The 20,429-nt window shown below is 38.9% G+C and overlaps 1 protein-coding gene across 5 annotated transcripts in view; it reads left to right on the top strand.

Annotated features, from left to right (window-relative positions):
- The window catches only part of RIPK1 (receptor interacting serine/threonine kinase 1), a 50,596-nt gene extending 40,715 nt beyond the window's left edge, over positions 1–9,881 (top strand). For all 5 annotated transcript variants that reach the window (XM_027841098.1, XM_027840935.1, XM_027841164.1 and 2 more), the window contains 4 exons: positions 1,132–1,695; positions 3,374–3,451; positions 4,844–4,993; positions 8,141–9,881. In XM_027841098.1, the coding sequence (XP_027696899.1) occupies positions 1,132–1,695; positions 3,374–3,451; positions 4,844–4,993; positions 8,141–8,427 (1,079 nt within the window). In that variant the 3' untranslated portion in view covers positions 8,428–9,881. The remainder of the gene's footprint in view (positions 1–1,131; positions 1,696–3,373; positions 3,452–4,843; positions 4,994–8,140) is intronic.
- The last annotated feature ends 10,548 nt before the right edge of the window (positions 9,882–20,429 follow it).

The following is a 20,429-nucleotide window of genomic DNA, read 5'->3' as shown; positions in this document are numbered from 1 at the left end:
GTTCTGGGCCCTCAAAGACTTTGTAATCTTCTTGGGGAGTCAAAATATATACACAAAACCTTAAGTAAAAACATAAGAGTTATCAGAAGCGGAATGTGATTGAATGCCAAATAAATGGCATAGATGATAAGTGTTTAAACTTCCTGTTTCCTTCCTATCATCACTGCTGCTTCTTAGAATTGTGGTGTTAGGGAGTGGAATGAGCTGAAATCAGCTTCCCATTTGTCAGAGCCTCCCCAACCTCTGACAGCCAGGGTAATGGAGCCAGTGGAATAAACACCCCTTCATAGTTTGGGACTGGCTCCAAGAGAGTGTTCCCATAGCATAGCATCCACAGACCTTGGCCACATGTTTTCATCACAACTCCTCTTCCTACATGCTTAACTGTTGGGTGACAAAAAATATGGACTTCCTACTCTTCAGGAACGTGGACAGGATAATTCTCCTGACACTATTCCCGAAGGGATGGCACAGAAAGGAATGGTCATAGAAATGCTTGTGAAGTGGATTTACAAGGAGGATAAGTGATCTAGGTGCAACATTGCAATATTTATTTAGAACAATGGGTGAAAAGATTTTTCATTATCAGTTACTGATGGTGATAAAAAGGAACTTTTAACCTATATCATTGAGTTTTATCATAAGAAGTTTCAGCTTTACCATGACAATATAAAGTTCAGCACAACTTTTTCCTCTCTTTCCTTTCAATATGTCCTTTTTCAATAATTAAGGTAAGCTTCCTCCTTTCTCTTATCATGATTAGTAGAAGTAATTCTTAGCCATTTCTCCCTTAACTGGGGCACTTTTATTTCTAGATGTCTCTTTATATTGTACCCTTCCTCCTGCCTATGAATTATCATTTATTATCTCTCTAACTCCTAAGGGAAAGAAGAGGCTCATAGATTTCTTGTAATTGTTTTCAAATTTTTCCGTGATGTTTTGGTAATGTTCACTGACATAATGATGGTGAGATTCATCTGAGATAATGTATGTAGAGCGTTTTCAAATAAACTTTAAAGTTTTGTGTAAATATCAGTTATTATTTATGCCATTGTTAAGATATACCATATTTTTAAAAAATGTATCAAGGGATGCTTTCATTTAATACTTTTATTTCTTTCCATACTACAGAACAGCCCAATTCACTCCACAGCTCCCAGGAACTCAGGACTGGTTGTATCGATGAGTCCTTGTTTGCTCCCTACCCTGAGAACCAACCAGTGGAGAGTGAGGCCTCTCCTGAGGTACCCAGCCTACAAAGCAAGCTACAGGAAGAAGCAAACTACCATCTCTTTGGCAGCCGGATGGATAAGCTGACAAGTAGTCAGTCTAGATCTGTTGCAGCTAAAAGAGAAGAAGAAAGGAGACGAAGAGTCTCCTATGACCCTTTCACAGCAGGGTCTGCTCAGCCTCAGAAGCATGGGTTTTATCAGAATATTTTCATTTCTGGGAGGGGCTCTTATCCTCCCAATGCAAACAATCACAGCAATCTATTACAGCAACCAGTAGAGTCATCTACCCCTCTACAAGTACCACCGTTGAATAACCATCAAGTCTTTGTACCGAGGTCAACATATCCAAAAACAAACAATATCTATGGACTAAATCTAAGCACTGTATCCACCCCCTTTAAAATATCTGTGCCTGAGTCTACCACAGGAGCAAACATGTCAACTCTCCCATTCAGTACAATAGGTAATCAATCTACCTTTTTGATTTGGACTCTTTTATCTGTTTCTTTCCTATATCTAGTAGTTTCCTGAAAGTAAAGTTGACACTGATTCTATTGTGGCTAATATGCACATGGGGTAGCAGTTGTCTTTTTAACATTTGGCAAATGCCAAGTGTATGGAATCCTGAACTGATTACTTAGGGTGAGGAAAATTGGATTTTGGTCCAAGAAACATTTGTTAAGCAAGGGCTCTTAATCTAGGGTCCCTTAACTTATTTGCTTTTTAAAATATATTTTAATAACTGTATTTCAATATAGGGCATCTAGGCACAGTGGATAGAGTACCCAGCCTGAAGTCAAGAAGAATCATCTTCCTGAGTTCAAATCTGACCTCATACACTTAATTAGCTGTATGACCCTGAGCAAATCACTTAATCCTGTTTGTCTCACTTCCTCACCTGTAAAATGAACTGGAGAAGGAAATAGCAAACCATTCCAGTATCTTTGCCAAGAAAACTCCAAATGGGGTCACAAAGAGTCAAATAGGACTAAAAATAACTGAACAATAGCAATAACAGTAATTTCAATGTAACTAGTTTCCTTTGTAATTCTATGTATTTTATTTTGTACATTTAATAGAATTATTCTGTTAAGAGGTCCATAGGCTCTACTGGACTGCCAAAGGGATCCATAACACATAAAAAAGGTTAAGAACCCCTACTTTATTTTTTTTTCTGTTTTTCTCTTTTTTTTTCTCCCCAATTTTTAACTTTTTTTTTTTGACTAGCCAATGGGGTTAAGTGACTTGCCCAGGGTCACACAGCTAGCAAGTGTCAACTGTCAAAGGCTGGATTTGAACTCAGGTATTCCTGACTCCAGGGCTGGTGCTCTATCTACTGCACCACCTAGATGCCCCCAATTTTTAAACATTTTTATTTAAAGTGTTGGGTTCCAAATTCTATCCCCTCTTCCCTCCCTCCCTGAGATGATAAACATTCAGGTATAGATTATACACATGCAATTATGTAAAACATTTCCACATTAGTCATCTTGTACAAGAAAACTAGAATAAAGAAAAAAATGAAAGAAAGTAAAAAATAGCATGCTTCAGTCTATATTCAATAAATATCAGTTTTTCCTCTGAAGGCAGATAGTATGCTTCATCATTGGTCCTTTCGGATCATCTTGGATCGTTGCATTGCTGAGAATAGCTAAATCATTCACAGTTCTTTATTGAACAATATTGCCGTTACTGTGTACAACATTCTCCTGGTTCTGTTCACTTCACTATGCATCAGTTCATATAAGTCCTCCCAAGTTTTTTCTGAAATCATCCTGGTCATTTCTTTTAACACAATAGTATTCCATTACAATCATATACCACAGCTTGTTTAGCCATTCCCCAATTGATGGGCATCCCTTCGATTTCCAATTCTTAGCTACCACAAAAAGAGCTGCTATTAAATATTATTGTACAAATAGGTCCCTTTCCTCCTTTTTTACGTCTCTGGTATATAGACCTAGCAGTGGTATTGCTGGATCAAAGGGTATGCACAATTTTATAGCCCTTTGGAAAGAGTTCCAAGTTGTTCTCCAGAAAGACTGGATCGGTAGAACCCCTACTTTAGAAAATTCAAGATTTTCCCACTTTACTGAAGGTGAGGATAAGAGTTAATTTTTTTTTTTTTTATCATTATACAGGTCAAGAAAAAGGCATGGAATCCATGATAAAGAATTTCTCTTTTGTTCCTTCGTTTCCGGTATCTACAACAGGCCTAGGTAACAATTATAGAGCTGACAACAGATCCTGACTATCTTCAGAAGTGATTTGGTTCTAATGTAATATTCATTTTTCATCAAATATTTGCCAGTATTTCCTTAGAAATTTTGATGGCTTCCATTAAGTGGCGCCCAATTGTACCTCTCATATTCCACCTCCTGTAATCTTTGAAAGAACAACATGAACATTAATTTGTACATCTCAGAACCTTTGTACTTAGAACCATTTCCTCAGAGCTGCAATTAAGTATTTTGTACTTTTAAATAGCAGCAGTAAGGGGGTTTAAAACAGAGTCATGTAGAAAAGACATTAACAATTGCAAACAACTCTATAAGATAAAAAGTTTCAATCAGAGCTCTATCACAGTGGACTCCAAGTTCTAATTTGCATATGTGCTAAAGTGTGTGGTATTCTGAGTGCTTTTTTTTTTTGATAAGACATTGCCTAAGAGTTTATTTGCTATACAATTCTCTGAATCATGCCAAGTTACAGAGATTTTGAAACAGTATCTATTTTATAATCAACTTGGCCTATTGGAAACAATTTTCCATCCTGCTTTCAAACTCAAACATTTCTTTTTCTTTGTCTTTAATACTTTGCCATCCTTAAAAGTGGTTTCTAACAATTTTATTTTATTTTGCTTAGGCAGTTGGGGTTAAATGACTTGCCCAAGGTCACACAGCTAATAAGTGTCAAGTGTTTGGTCTGAGGCTGCAGGGCTGGTACTCTATTCACTGCACCACCTAGCTGCCCCCGATATAACAATTTTAAAAGCAGCCCCATAAAGATATTTTGGTTTCTAAGAGGGTTGTAGAAATTTAAGAAGATAGCTTCCTTCCGGTTTTTTTTATTTGTAAATGACAGGAGTGGAAGACTTCCTATATTTCAGCTTTTTCAAAATGCCTAGTCAATATAAAGAGAATTTGTCATAGCTGATGTTCTAAAGAGACAGTACAACAAAATGTACTTTGAAGAATAATCCTATTGGACTGTCCTTATTACTTTCAATCAGGACACCAAGGATAAATGTTGATAATCACTAGATGCTCACTCAAATTCACAGGGTAAGCATGCCGATTATTACCTAAAGCTAAGTTTTTACTGACTTTTTCAAACTTTTACCTTACTATTTCTACATCTGTTTTAAGAATGATATGATTAGTAAGGTGATGATGGTAAAGGAAACTTAACTGCTCAGAAATTGGGCTGAGAAACTTGGCTACAGGGTATTTGTAGAGAGTTTTGGGAGAGTTATACAGAATGAGAAATTGATTTAACTAGTCTTAACATTTTCCCATGTTGTGCTTTTCCGCTTACTTTAAAATTATACTCATTTCACTATGTTCATTTTCCCCTCCCTCCTCACCTCCCCAATCTTGGTAAATTTTTAGAAGACTCAATAAAATGCAAGTTCGTCAACAGTACTGGCATTCAGATTGGAAACAACAATTACATGGTGTTGGATGACAGAAGTCTGCCTGTTGAAAACACATCTACAAATATTCAACAAGAGCCAGAATCCAAATATCTACATATATTTGGTAATAACTCTTTGAAGAAATCTTTTCCCAATTACTTATGTTTTTTTTTTCTCTTTCAAGAGGGATGGAATTCTAATACTCACCTTCTTTTCCTCTCCCCTTTCTTCTGCCTACCCAACAATTTAGTATCCTTAAGCCTAAGTTCTTAAAAAACTGGACCTTCACCAAGTAGTATCCAGACCATAGAATAATCCCCAAACTAACCTGATGTTCTAGGTGTTTGGTTTTGTTTTTTTTTTAACTCAAGTAGGTTTGCAGAGGACTTCTTCAGACATCTGCTCAGATTCAGACCAGCTTCTAGGAATACAGAAATAGGGTGCTGGTTGACTTATAGCATTAGGTGCTTTGACATTCAAAACGCTATTTTTTGGCTCATCACAGATTGTATGAAGTTGACAAAAGTCAATCAGTCAACAAGTATTTATTAAGCACTTAACATATATGTGACAGGCACTGTGCTAAGTACTGGGAACACTAGTAGAAAGATTATCCCTGCCCTCAAGGAATTTATATTCTAACGGGGGAAGATGGACAGGCAGATAAAGGTTCCTGGGCATTGGTAAAGGAAATCTAGAGTGCAGCCTGGAGAGGAATGAGACTGGCCTGGCTCCCTAAATAGAAGTTCAGGGAGGAGTCATCCAGTCAGAGGATATGATCAATGTATGAATTCCATGGCCAGAGGAAGCTTCCAGATGAAGAGATGAGACATTGTAGTCAGAATGCTCCCTAGAGGGGAATGAGATATGACTGGCCTAGGCACCCTCTTTAAATAGAGATTCTAAAAAGGAAACAGAACAAGTTCTGGACCTGGATTCATTACAAAAAAAAAAAAAGACTATCCAAAAGAGATCCCAAGGGATTATTAGAAGCCTTATAGTATTCATACCCTTGAGAGGGGCCATTTTCTGGCTCAGTAAGAATTAAGAGAGATGGGAGGAAAAAAGGGGAAGAGTAGTGGCAGATAGTTACTCACTGCTTAGTGGGAGGAAATGACAGAATAGACAGTTCAAAATGAAACTGGGGGACTTGGGGAAGTGAGAGCCAAAGGAAAGAAAGAATAAGGAAATACACAAACTACATGGGATGGGAAGGGAAGAGGAGTTGTTGATAAGGAAAAAAACAAGACCAAAGGGAAAAAAATTAGAAGTAAGGATACATTTGTGGCCATAGGCCTCCAGGAACATATTGTGCCTTACGGAATATTTAGCAGTTTATTAGTTACAAAGAACTTAACTTTTTACAAATGGATTTTCTAATTAGTCCTCAAAACATCTTTTAGGGCAACATTATTGTCTTCATCTCTATCTTTCATCTCCTAAAGAAAATGAATCCCTAGAGCTTAAAAGACTTGGGGCTGGATTCTTTCTTGCCATATGGTGATGGTAGGCTGGTAATAAATATAATGAAATATCCAGCATAGTATTTTAAAATTTAAAAATGCCTGTTCATTGCCCTGAATGCATCACTAAAGTGGGTATGGCCCTAGTAAATGTGTCCATGAGGGGATTCTTCTGCCATGATAACTGACTCCAGAGCTGGAACTAGGGGAAGGAGAGGTAGGCAGGCATTTAGAGCACAACATTACAAGGGGCAAGGAGAGGGAAGAATAAGGGATACTTTTTCTCATTCCTTTTTCTAAATGCATATGTTGCTAATGTCAGTTCTACTTTCTATGGAACGTATTTATTTTGTGGATTCAGGTCAGGTATGTTAGAGTGAAGGCTCAAAGACTCTGTAGTATCATCATATACAGGCATACCTCAGAGATATTGCGTGTTCAGTTCCAGATCATTGCAATAAAGCAAATATCTCAAAAAAGCAAGTTAGAAGAATTTTTTGTTTCCCAGTACATATAAAAGTTATATTTCATTCTTCTGTTGTCTGTTCTATTCTGTAGTACAATGGTATTATATCTAAAAAAACAAACCAATGTACATACCTTAATTAAAAAATACTTTACTGCTAAAAAATCTGAACTTTTTGTGAGTGATAATCTTTTTGCTAGGGGAGCATCCTGCCTCATTGTTGGTGTCTGCTGACTCATCAGAGTGGTGGCTGCTGAAGATTGCCATGGCAGTTTCTTAAAATATGACAACACTGACATTTGCTCCATCGATTGACTCTTCCTTTCCCTTGAACACTTCAAGGCCATTGTAGGTTTATTAGTTGGCCTAATTTCAATATTGTTTCGGTTCAGGGAATAGGGAAGCCTGAGGAGAGGGAGACAGGAACAGCCGGTCAGTGGAACAGTCAGAATACACACAACATTTATCAATTAAGTTTCTGATTTGTGGTGCCCCAAAACTACTGCAATAGTAACATCAAGGACCACTAGACATAATAAAGAAAAAATTTGAAATATTGCAAGAATTATCAAAGTATGACACAAAGACATGATGTGAGCACATGTAAAAATGGCATCGAAACATTTGCTTGATTCAGGATTGCCACAAACCTTCATATCTGTGAAACGCAATAAACAAAGCATGCCTGTATAGGAAGTAGGGATTTTTAACCTTATCTAGGGCACACAGATGTCTTTTCCTAACTTTGGTTGACTCTACTATGCATCTTTTGAATAAGAGAGTGGCCAAGCTAGGAATAAAGAGGTAAAGAATGAACGACAGTAAGGGTTAAGGCCTGTCAGATCCAGTCAGGCAGACAAGAAAAAGTCAGGAAGTCAAATCAAGTCAGCCAGCATTTTGAAACACCTACTCTGTGCTAGGTGCTGTGGGGAGACAAAGAAAGGCAAAAAACAGTCCTTCCTCTCGAGGAGCTCCCAGTCTAATTGGGAGAGACAAAATGCAAACAACCATATACAAACAAGATATGTACAGGATAGCTTGAAGAAAAGTAAAAGCATTTTTCTTCCTCTCTATATCCAGGAGAGGGTACATTTCAAGAATCTTTCTTGGATCAAAGGGAGATTTTGGAAATAAAATGCATTTCCTTTCTCCCTTCTGACATAAAACTCTATACCCTTAGCACACTTAGCATCATAAAATGCCAAATTTAAACTGTAAGGGACTTCAGAGATCAACTGTCCAGCTCCCTCCCTTGACCCAAGCATGATTATCAATTTTAGGAGGCATAGGAATTTGTTTTTTGGAATATTATACCTAGGTGCTTTTCTTTTTCCTTTGATAGAAGATACCACTAGCCTGCTTGATAAACATCTGGATCCAGTAAGAGATAATCTTGGAAAGATTTGGAAAATATGTGCCCGGAGGTTGGGCTTCACTGAATCCCAGATTGATGAAATCGACCATGATTATGATCGAGATGGACTGAAAGAAAAAGTTTACCAGATGATCCAGAAGTGGCTGATGAGGGAAGGCAACAAGGGTGCCACTGTTGGAAAGCTAGCCAGAGCCCTCTATGACTGCCAGAGAATAGACCTTCTCAATACTTTGATATCTGTAAGCCAAGATTAGCCTGATGGGGGTAAATGGAAAGAAATGTATCTAAATGCCCTTTTCATCTGTGCAACTCATTGTGAAGTATGCCGTCTGAACTACATCTCTTCGAGATCCAAGTCCTTTACCTGTCCAACTGCATTCAGGATGTTCAGAGACAGCCATTACTGCTGAGTCAGTCAGACTGATCCCATCTTTCTACCTTGCCTGTTCTTTGGGGTAGGTGCCAGCCAGCTTGCAGGAAGGGGCAGCCTACATGTGCAATAATGCCAACTCCTTAGCACTACTTTCATCTTCCTATGATGCTGTAATAGGAGAGGAGATGAGGTGGCACTTCCAGGGGTGGGGAACCTGTGGCCTTCAGGCCACCCTTGAGGACCTAGAGGGCCACATGTAGCCTCAAGGTCACAGGTTCCCCACCCCTGCACTAATTCCATCTCGTGCGTACCATGTATTGGTGCAAATATGTACCATACAAGATTGTCTTTCCCTTATATGGAAGTTTTTTACTTCTGTCTATAAAAGTACTGGGCAGTTTGAATTCAGGCCTACCCAATGCTCCTGCCTTGGTGTGCTACAATAAACTCCTTTTGTCTTATTTCCTGAGTTTGTCCTCTCAATCATGGTGTGGCCCGAAGGGAGATTTCCTTTAACAATTGTCTCTAGTTATTTGACATACATAGAAAGGAAAAAAGGAGAGTCTACCTTCTGGAAAGAACATGCATAAATTTCTTAGAATCAACCAATAAGAAAAAGGCTGAAGTTTTTTTTTTGTTGTTGTTGTTGTTGAAGGTGAAGTTAAGAATAATAAAAGTTTATTTAGGGGAAAAAGAGGATTTGGAGAGTAGTAAATGGCTTTACAACTATTCACAAAACTTGTGTTCAAATATGTCATTTACTAAAAGCTTAGTGTTTTGCTCAAGTAAGTATAGCAATATGACTGAAGAAGTCTGGATAATATAAACCAAACTTTTAGTTTTGTGCTCTCCTCATCTCCATACTTTTTTCACAAGTAGAGTGTAGTTTAGAAAAGAAAAAAAAAAAGGCAAGGTCTGAGTTTTCTACTATGCAGCATGACCTGATGTAAACATAAACATCTGGTGAAAATGTTTCCAGGGAAGGTAGGGTAACTCCACGATCGACTGCAAGTTTCAAAGCTCCATTATGCTATTACCCAGTGAGACTGGGAACAGAGTAGAATTGCAGGGAGTCCTGCTTATGGATTTCATTGAATTCATCTCCGAATGCAGACCAGCAACCAACCTGGAATTTATCATCTGAAAGAGTTGCCTGGAGTATTGACAGGGAAAATAACTTGTGCAGAGTTATGTGTGTCAGAAACAGGATTTGAATACAGGAGTCCAAGGCTGTCTTCTAACCACTACACCATACTCCTTGTCATGATATAAATGTTTGTTACTATTGAAATGAGACTGAAGAATTCTGTAATAATAAATGTCATACCAACTTTTCATGCTGTTATGTCAAAATTAGTAATGATGACTGTAAAACATTTTATAACTATCAAGTTTTACATATTTTAATACTTTTAAATTTTTTCCTTTTTGATTAAAAAAAAGTTTCTTTTCCCATAGATTTCTTCCTGCCATTTAGCAGCTATCATAAACTTATACAACTTTAGAAAAAGAAGGAACTTGAGACATCACCTAGTCCAATCTCTTCATTTTACAGATAGGGAAATTAAGGTCCATTTTCTCAAAATTTCAGGACTTGTAGTGGGAGAATTGGGAATTTAGCCCCGGTCTTCTGGTACTCAATTTAGTTTTTTTTCTATTATACCATGCTGCCTGCTGACATTCACCTTCTACTTTTAAGAGTTCACATTGAAATCTCAGGTTAAAATGAAGAAATCTGAATATGTCCAACCACCTAAAAAAAGGTACAATATCAGTCCTGAGAGTGAGCACAAAGAGGTGAGCAAAAAAAATTAAACAGGAATGACAATTAGTCAGCAAGTACTGGAAAAGTTACCCAATACAAGTATACAAAATCACAAATCTAGAACTGGAAGGAACCTAAGAAGTCACCCAGTCAAACTCCCTCATTTTACAAATCAGGAATCAGGGAAGTTAAGGAACTGCCCAAGGTCACACAGGCAGCAAGCATAAGAGGTGGAATTTGAACCCAGGTACTCTGACTCCTGAGTCCTGCTCCAGAGCCTTCGCTCTATCCTACAGGGACTTAAATTTTTGATTGAATACTCCCCTAAGGCTCCTGATTGTGAACAAAATCTTCAGAGATGGGAATACAATTTAATAGAATTTTAAACTTTTGTCAAAAGAAATATTCTTTAAATATCAGTCTTTAAAAGTAGTTAGGTTTGTGTTTGGATAAATGAGACAATGGTATTGATTCTGTTACAGACTTTGAGGGCTCTTGTTATTTCATACAACCACCAGGGACAGAGAGGGATAGAATGACCCTTTAGAGAGTGAAGAAGAAGCTGTCAGAAACCCACATACTCTCCCACCCTTTTGATTAAAACTCGTATCTAAGTGGGTGGAGGCTAAGTGCCAGCTGAACAACAAGATATCTAAGAAGTCCTCAGCTGTTGTTCAGTGCTGTCCAACTCTTCCTGAGCCCATTAGGAAGTTTCCTGGCAAAGATACTGGAGTGGTTTGCCATTTGCTTCTCCAGCTCATTGTATAGTTGAGGAAACTGAGGCAAACAGGGTTAAGTGACCTGCCCAGGGTCACACAGCTAGTAAGTGTCTGAGATTCAGACTCAGGAAGATGAGTCTTCCTGACTCTAGGCTGGGCCCCTTTTCACCACTGAGCTGCCCAGTTCCCCAGTACGTCCACATTTTAGATACTATTTAGATACCAGTATTCCCTCTAGCACTGGCTACCCAAACTATTGTAGGAGTTAAATTCACTTTCTAGACATTTTAAATTTTAGACAGGAATAGATACCACAATGTCATGGCACTTGCTTGGCAGCTACACCGATTGAAAAAGGTTCAACATATATGGTGGGAAAGGTAAAAGAAAACCATTGTTACTTGGATCAAATTGAAGACCTTAAAACCCTGATCACCTTAACTTAAAAGAGGATTCCTTTAACCAGGATCTACCACTAGATCTAGAAACCTTATCTGGTAGGGTTCCATACATACTGGTTACTACCACCTACCTCTACCACAACCTGCCCTCCCTCAACCAAGATTTGCCAGTGTGTCCAGGATTATAGTATTCAGTAACATCCAACCTCCAATCTACTCAGGAACTTTCCTGACAACTATTCTCTTCCATTCTTCCTCATCTGCCTCCCACAAGGCCAGTGATCTCAAGGAAATGAAAAAGTAGTTCATTTTCTTTCTTTTTTTTTTTAAGACAATTGGGGTTAAGTGACTTGTGCCCAGGGTCACACAGCTAGTAAGTGTGTGAAGCCGGATTTGAACGCACGTCCTCCTGACTTCAGGGCCGGTGCTCTATCCACTGCACCACCTAGCTGCCCCAAAGTAATTTACTTTCACTAAAGATTGGGGAACCCGGACCTAAAAAATGATAAAGATGCTGTGCATAGTTACTTTTTTAAAACATCAGTAGCACAAGAGCAAGTCAGAATTAGCATCAGTGATTGAAATGTCAGGAAGGCAATGTCATTGGACCACGGGGCTGTGGGTTTCCTTTGACACAGCTGTCTGGCTAAGGTAGCTGTGAGAACTGCTGATGATTTTTCCCCTGGGACAGAATTCTGGCCAAATCACAAGCACATTCCAACATACACATACATATATGCTTCATCCCCTCAAAAGGGAACAACAAATTATAAAATGGATTAAATTAACTATATTTTTTCTTGCTCATTTTGGAACTGTCATATTCCCAGGAGAAAAGTTAAACAAATGTTCATAAAAGTAAAACACTATTGATAAAACAATAACAAGTCACAATTATTAGTGCTTTAAGGTTGCAAAGTACTTGGCATATATTGTATCATGATGTAGTTAATATTGTGAATTAGCTGATACTAGTGTTAATGTCCCCAAAATACAGATGTATTGTTTCTGAAGGTCCATTTATAAAAATGGTAAAAAACAAGAGTGAGCTTGGTGCCACAGGGGCACTCTTCCTCTGTATATATCCAGAGTGCGTTAAAGAAGAAGGAGAGGACAATAAGCAGATTAGTAAATACAGAGTACAGGAAGGTCAAAATATTAGACATGTATTAGGTACATACTATATGTCAGAACATAAATGAAACAGTTCCTGCCCTCAAGGAACTTACAGTCAAGTGTGAATTATTTGGGACAAGCAATCATTTTTAGATGATTTCATTTTGTGCTGGCAATGGTCATGCCTATATGCTTCTACCAAGATCAGGCTAATTCAGAAAGGCTGACCATAACCAGTTGAAACTAAACTGAGCCGGTTTTCCCACCTTTAGCTGGTCCTCTGTCATTTTGTACTCAATTTTTTTTTTTTTTTTTAGGTTAGGCAATTGGGGTTGAGTGACTTGCCCAGAGTCACACAGCTTGTGTGCCTTATGTATCTGATGCCTGATATGAACTCAGGTCCCCCTGGCTTGAGGGCCGGTGCTCTATCCACTGTGCCATCTAGCTGCCCCCAGTCCTATGCCATTTTGAAGCTAGATTTTATGCCATAGACAAACTGTTCTATTTTTCTGTTTTTAAATGTGATTTTAAAGAAAGGGTATTAATTAAAGGAAACATGGAAAAGTTATAGTTCCTAAAAAATACACTGCAGTGATAGAAGAGATATTGCAGCAGCTGCTGGTATGGGGAAGTGAAGCATTTCCATGATTATTTAAATCCATAATGAAATGGGATTAGTTGTACTAAAGTGCAAAGTAAAGTGTGGTCAAAAATTAAAAATGATAATAGAAACTGATAAACTCTTGCTACCAAACAGCCTAATTAGCCATCAGAAAACAATAAAGACTGAAAGCACTGTTATTAATTCCTCCACAGTGAAACATGGACTTCTTGAAGCTGAAAGAATAGCTATAAGAACAGTAAAAATAACCTCTAATCATGGCTAGAGAAAAAAAAGTATGCTTGTCATGGCCAAGACAAAACAAAGATGAAAATACCAGAGATGGGAAAAGGGAAATTTTTAGTGAAGAAACTCACTGTTTTCATTGAAGGCTACACCAAAAACATTGTCAGAAACAGTCCAGATGAACCAACAAGATACTGGCATCTTCATCAGATTATAAAACATCACCTCAAAAATATTTGGGGAATTTTTTGCTTCTAGAATCTGGAAAACTTGTCTCGAAGAAATGATGAAATAAATATATTGATATGCTGAGCAAAATTATTCCAAAATTAGAGAAGTTCCCAAATTAAATACTACCACATGGCCTTCCACCATGCTATATGTTATGAAAGATTAAGATATTTATTTAAGAGATAGAGATAAATATTCTTCAAAGGCCTGGGAATTCACCTTTCTGAAATCCCACTGAAAATCACTTGTGCTAAATGTGGGAATATGGTTTTTTTAGATTATTCCTAGTTGTGAGATGATGATTTTTGTCTTAATTGTTCAATTAAGAGGACAGTAAGAGAGATAATTTTTAAAAAGAAAACTAAAGCACTACAAAAATGTAAAAAAGTACAAAGAGATCAAACAAGATAATGCATATAAAGCATTTTTTTTTTTAAAAAAAGTGAATGGGAATGAATGGATAAATAACAAAAAAACATGCATAAATCCATTAGTAAAACTTGGAAGGATTGAAAATTTGTTATGACATTTTATAAGTAGAAATTCATATATTTAAATGTCAATAGTTGCAAAGTAAGTTCAACTTGTATTGATGTTTAATGTTGTTCAAAAGAAATTGTTTCAAAAACAAAAACCAAGCAAACAAACAGGCAAACAAAAAAACCTATGGGCTCTTTGGGAATGTACCTAACAAGATACATATAGTAACTATATTACTGCAATTACAAAATAATTTATAAAGTAAGAAACCGGCACATGCACAGAATACATCAGCATGCTCTACTGATGCAATTTTACCATGCAAGAGAGCCTGGAAAACCTGCTTTAGCTCGAGATGTGGTGATGGATAATGGAAAATCCTTGGAGAGACCTGAGCATGAGTAGACATTGTTTCTAGCACCAATTTGCTAACCACATTGTGAGAAGAAATCTTTTGGGTTGGTTGGGTAGCTTGAACAGGTATGGGATTTGAGGGGAGGGAAGCTTTAAAAAAGAATTAGAGGCCAGAGAGACTCAGTCATTCTGTTTGGCTGCCCTGCTCTTGGTTTAACAGGGGTGGAAAACCTGTGGCCTCCAGGCCACATGGGGCCCTCTAGGTCCTCAAATACAGCCCTTTGACTGAATTCAAACTTCACAGAACAAATCCCCTTAATAAAAGGATTTTTTTTTTTTTGGCTGGGCAATGGGGTTAAGTGATTTTGCCCAGGGTCACACAATAAAAGGATTTGTTCTGTAAAACTTGGACTCAGTCAAAAGGCTGAGCTCAAGGACCTAGAAGGCCACGTGTGGCCTCAAAGCTGTAGGTTCTCCACCCCTGGTTTAATTCCTTTGCTCTCTAAGATTGCTTTGCAGATTGTATAGAGGATCAATTATAGGGGGTGGGGTGGGAGAGATTGGAAGCACAGAAAATGATTTGGCTGTTGAAAGAGTACAGGCAAGAGATTCATATGGAGAAAAATACTCGTAACACTTTTTGTTTTAGCGAAAAACTGGAAACAAAGTGGGTTCATACAGTTTGAGATGTGGATGAATAAATTATAGTATAAAATATAATGGGATATTATTGTGCTATAAGAAATGAAAAAATGGGATGGATTTAGAAAAATCTAGGAAGATTTTATGAACTAATACAGAATGAAGTGAGAACAAGCAGAATAATTTATACAATAACTACAACATTGTAAAGAAAAATAAGACTAAAGAATAAAATAAATAAAAAGACTAAAGAACCAATCAAGATTTCAAAAGACCAATGATGAACCATCTCTTGACACAAAAAGTGATGGACTAGAGGTGCAGAATGAGATATGAATTTTTAGACACAATGTAAGAATTTGTTTTATGTGGCTGTACCTTTTTTTTTTTTAAGAGAGGGCTTTTATTTTTCTTTTGGAGGAGGAAGACTTAGGGTGGAGAGTAGTGTAAGAGAGTAATGATAGCAAGGTGACTAAAACAGAATAGAGAGAGAAGAGGCCCAAGTCAGAGTGTTGCAACACCCTGCATCAAAAGCCTGTCTGTCTTTCTTTCTTTCCCTTTCTTCCTTTCTTTCTCGAGGCAATCAAGGTTAAGTGTCTTGTCCAGGGTCACACAGCTAGTGTCAAGTGTCTGAGGCTGCATTTGAACTCAGGTCCTTATAACACCAAGGCCAGTGCTCTATCCACTGTGCCACATAGCTGCCCCAGGCCCAGCTTTTTAACAACGTAATTCCAGTAATACTGTATGTCTGTAAGAAATAGAATACAACATTCACTAAATAATTACAGTTGAGGGTCAACTGTAGTGGAGAGGTTCATGGTAACCATGATCAAGCTTACACCACATGCACAGAAAACACATTTTATGCACAGAAAGACTGCACAGAAGACATATTTTAAAATGTCATCATATCACTGTATCACCAGAAAAAAAGATGGGCCAGTCTTGTAGCAAGAGTGAGGGATAACTCTGCAAAGTTTGTATGTTCACTTGGTAAATATTAAGGAATCTAAAGGGAAGCCCTAAAATGTTAAGGACACCTCCTATAAAGTAATTACGGGAGGGCAGAGCCAAGTTTCATAGCATAGCAGCTATATAGTATTTAGGATCTACACTGAGCCTGGACAAGAGCTGAGTAAGATGTTCAACAGAACAATCTGAATCACTGGAGAGAAGGCCTACATTGATGAGATAACAGACCCACTGAAGTGTAATCAGGGGTTCAAGCTTAGTTCATTTGCATAAGATTCCTCTAATTGGTGGAAAGGATTATTCAGATGTCGAGTGCCTGATGGAAGACTAGTACTTCTGGTGTGAAGGCTGCCAAGCCCTTTCCAGGGCTGCTTTCCACCTTTGGGGCCTACTTGTTCCACCTAACTCTCACCTGTGGCTCCAAGAAGCTGTAGCATGCGCAGTGGCCACATCCTGGTAAACTGTTTCAGCAGATGGGTTAAACTAAGCTGAGGGTAACCAAGGGGTCTCAAACCCGTTGGTGAGTTACGGGGTTGTCTACCCCAAACATGTGCAGACTTCCCCTGTTGGAATGGGCAGATGGGAACAGTTTGTTCTAACAGCCATGAAGGAGGCTAACGCAGGTGCTGTGGAGCACTTAGAGCTCGGTTAGATGTAGAAGATGCCAAGATCATCCATTCCAGTCATCTTGATTCTGTTCTGCCATTGGATTGTGATGACTCTGGAGGAGAGTAAGGCCAATGACTTTGTGCAACTCTGCCTTACTTAAATTCAATTTATGTACGAATCATAAGACATCACTCATACCATTTTACCTATCTCAAAGTCCTATGGCGACAGGCAAGTGTCGAAGCAGCAGGTGTGGATACACTGGGAATTATAGTCACAATTCTGCACACAGGCAGCCGAGGCCATAGGGTCATCTCATTGGAAGCAGCAGTAGGATTTGGCAGCCCCTTGGGTATCTGATCTAAGGATCCCACTGCTCACCTCCTGGTGTGAGGAAGGGGCTAGAAAAGGTCTGCTTACTCAACCCTGACTTGATTACCTCAGCAGGCAGGGATCCCACTATGCAGTCAAAACACCAAAAAACGTACAAAAACGTCTGCAAAGATGATTCCACTAATCATCGGCACATGGGATGCGTGCACACTTATAGACAACAGAAAATCCAGCAGACCTGAAAGACGAATGACTCTTGTTGCAAGAGAACTCAGCAGGTATCACATCCAAATAGAAGTCCTAAGTGAAACAAGGCTGACAAATGAAGGCCAGCTTACTGAAGCTGGAGCTGGATACGTGTTTTTTTTTGGAGTGACTAAAGTGAAGGGCAATGCAGTGAAGCTGATGTAGGATTTGCAATCAAAACTAATCTAGTCAACAAGCTTGTATGCATACCAAAAAGGAGTGAACAACAGGTTTATGACAATGTGTTTGATACTTGCAGGAAAACATCATGCCACCATCATTAGTGCCTATGCTCCCACCATGATGAGCCCCAGTGAGGTCAAAGAAAAATTTTATGAAGAACTGGAACCCTTATTATCAATGTGCCAAAAAAGGACAAGCTTATAATTCTGGGTGACTTTAATGCTAGAGTAGGCTCAGACTACCAGACTTGGCAGGGAGTCCTAGGGAGGAATGGAATTGGAAACAGCAACAGCAATGGTCATTTACTATTGAAGACTTGTGCATCTCATGACCTTCTCATCATCAACACTGTCCTCCATTTACCTAATGTAATAAATCTTTGTGGATACAACCTTACAGCAAACATCAACATTTAATAGACTATGTGATTGTAAGCAGACAGAAAGAATGTGAGAGTTACAAAGGCAACGTGTGGTAGACTTATCATCTCCAAGACTAAATATTCACACTCAACAAAAGTGTTCTCCCCAAGGCAAAATAAATACCAGAAGAATTAATGTCAACAAATTAGAGCTCTTCTCTGATTGGGAACAACTTGTTGCTAACTTGGAGGGAAAGTTGAGCCAACACAGTTGGCAACAGTGGAGCAGAAAAGGAGTAGGCAGCTTTCAGAGATTTGTCATATAGCTCTGCATTTGCTCATCTGGGTCACAACACTTGCAAACATCAAGACTGGTTTGATGAAAATGATGTGGAAATTCAGAAGCTGCTAAATGAAAAATGAGAACTCCACAGGGTTTACTAGCAGGATAGTTCATCCATCTCTAAGAAGACAGCATTTAATTCCTTCAAAAGTAAAGTATGAGCAAAAAATGTATGCTTGCCAAGAAGACTATTTTATAGAGAACTCATATAGGACAAGTGTTCACATGGTGGTCAAAAGAAATGATACAAGGATACTCTAAAGGTCTCTCTTAAGAACTTTGGAATTGATTGTGTCACATGGGAGAAACTGACACAGGACTACTCAGCATGGCATGCTCACATCAGAGAATGTCCTGTGCTTTATGAGCAAAGCAGAATTGAAATGACTCAAAAGAAACTCAAGATGTGCAGATTTAGAAAATAGACCCAACATGTTCACATGGACTATTTGTACCCAACCTGTGGTAGAATTCCAAGCTTCTATTGGTCTGATCAGCCACAGTTGGATACACTGAAACTTGGCTTTAGCATAGTGATGTCATTTTGGTCCTCTTCGAGAAGGAAGGACAACCAACCTGTATGAGGAATTTGTTCAGACATTAGGAAAAGAATGACCTTTCTTCCTTCTTAGAGAACACTTGGTTCCAGGTCCTATGGGGAAGAAAAGTTAAAAGAGACAAGACTTCAGGAAGTGACAGATATATTAAGGAGCCAGTGGTGCAACAAGCCCTCTATTTCCAGTTTTCCTGGACTCTTTGGGGAATTTCCCCATAGTTGAGATGGCTCAGCTGGGATCCCTACCTCTCAATGGGAGAGCTCATTCACTCTGTTGCTTGGCATATTCTAATCCGTTTAACTTCTGATTTCTGTTTATTACCTTAGTGGATAAGCTCTGCTATGGTCTTTTGTATAACTTCCATTTAGTGAGAAGGGACAAAGTCTTGGCTATAAGTCTGAGGTTTTCCATCCTCTTAAGAAGTAACAACTAGGAAAATAGCTTGGCCCTAAAAATCACTTTCCCTGTATCCTAGTTTGGTATCCCTTCCCTTAAGAGCAGAGTGGCCAGCCTATATGCTGCAATCTCCTGTTGCCTTTCAGTCATGAATCAAATTCACCCTTGCAGATGGGTGAGATTCTGAGACATCTATTAATCCTCCACCTTTAGACAAACCCATGTTTGACACAGATATACCCTATGTGGGCCATACACATCTTATAGAAGCATCTAAGTTATCTAGGACAAGTCACTTCATTTTTCTCATCTGTAAAATGAAGAGAATGGATGAAACGATCTCCTCCCAAACACAAATCTTATGACCTCTAGCTTTCATTAGAATATTTATATTTCCCCTTCTACTTCGTCCTTTTGGTAAGGTCCTCTGATTTCTTTAACGGGGGAAGGTGGGGGGAACAACTGTTACTCATCCATGCTCCAGAAAAGAAAGTGAGAATGGTGACTTTGCACAGCCCTCCCTACTTGAATTCAGTTCACTTTCGAGTCATGGCATCATCTTACTGATGTCATGGTCCTCTTCGAGAATGAAGGAAGAACGACGACAACAGATGGGCACTAGTTCAGCAATTTAAGAGTAGTTCCATGTTCAAAGACATCAAGTCGACTGCCCAGGATCACACAGCCAGCAGTCTCAGAGGCAGGGCTTGGACCCAAGACATCCTAACTCAAGGTCTGCTCTATTGACTTAGCCAAGCTGCTTCTCCTTTATAGCACACTAGCTTTGCATCAGACAACTATCACAGCCCCCTTATTGGGTGGTAAAATTCCTTGAAGGCTTATTCCATTTAACAGCGCAGGTTTACTTTACTTCCAGAAACGTCTTCCTCTTTGAAGACCCCCACCCTCCCGGAAGGAGGATAAGGAAATGGAAGGTGACTGAGGTTAGAGAATCCGGAGGGTGGCGGAAGTGTATGTCACATGACCTTCCCCTTCCGGCTCACTCCCTCCCTTCCCACGGCCATTAATAGATAACTCGTTGATGAGCGAAGGAAAAAAATACCTTTAAAAGGCTTCGGATGGTAGATGGTTACTGATACTTTGCGGGGAACAAAAAAGAAAAAAAAAGCCAGTCGGCAAAGGCCAAAACTTGGAAGACAAGCCATTCTGACCGTAACGTGTCTAATATGGTGGGGTTAGTTTTAGGCTTGTTTTGTAGAGGAGGTGGTGAGGAATCATGACTCATCCTGCCTAGACAGCAGTCTCGGCCGCCAGCCGGGGGCGGGACAGGGATTGCAGGGAGGAGGTGCCATGCGCATGCGCTCTAG

This window comes from Vombatus ursinus, unplaced genomic scaffold (assembly GCF_900497805.2).
Source record: "Vombatus ursinus unplaced genomic scaffold, bare-nosed wombat genome assembly UNPS02000577.1, whole genome shotgun sequence".
Classification (NCBI taxonomy): Eukaryota; Metazoa; Chordata; class Mammalia; order Diprotodontia; family Vombatidae; genus Vombatus; species Vombatus ursinus.
The sequence above is the reverse complement of the archived record's forward strand: the minus strand, read 5'-3'. Positions and strand labels throughout refer to the sequence as shown.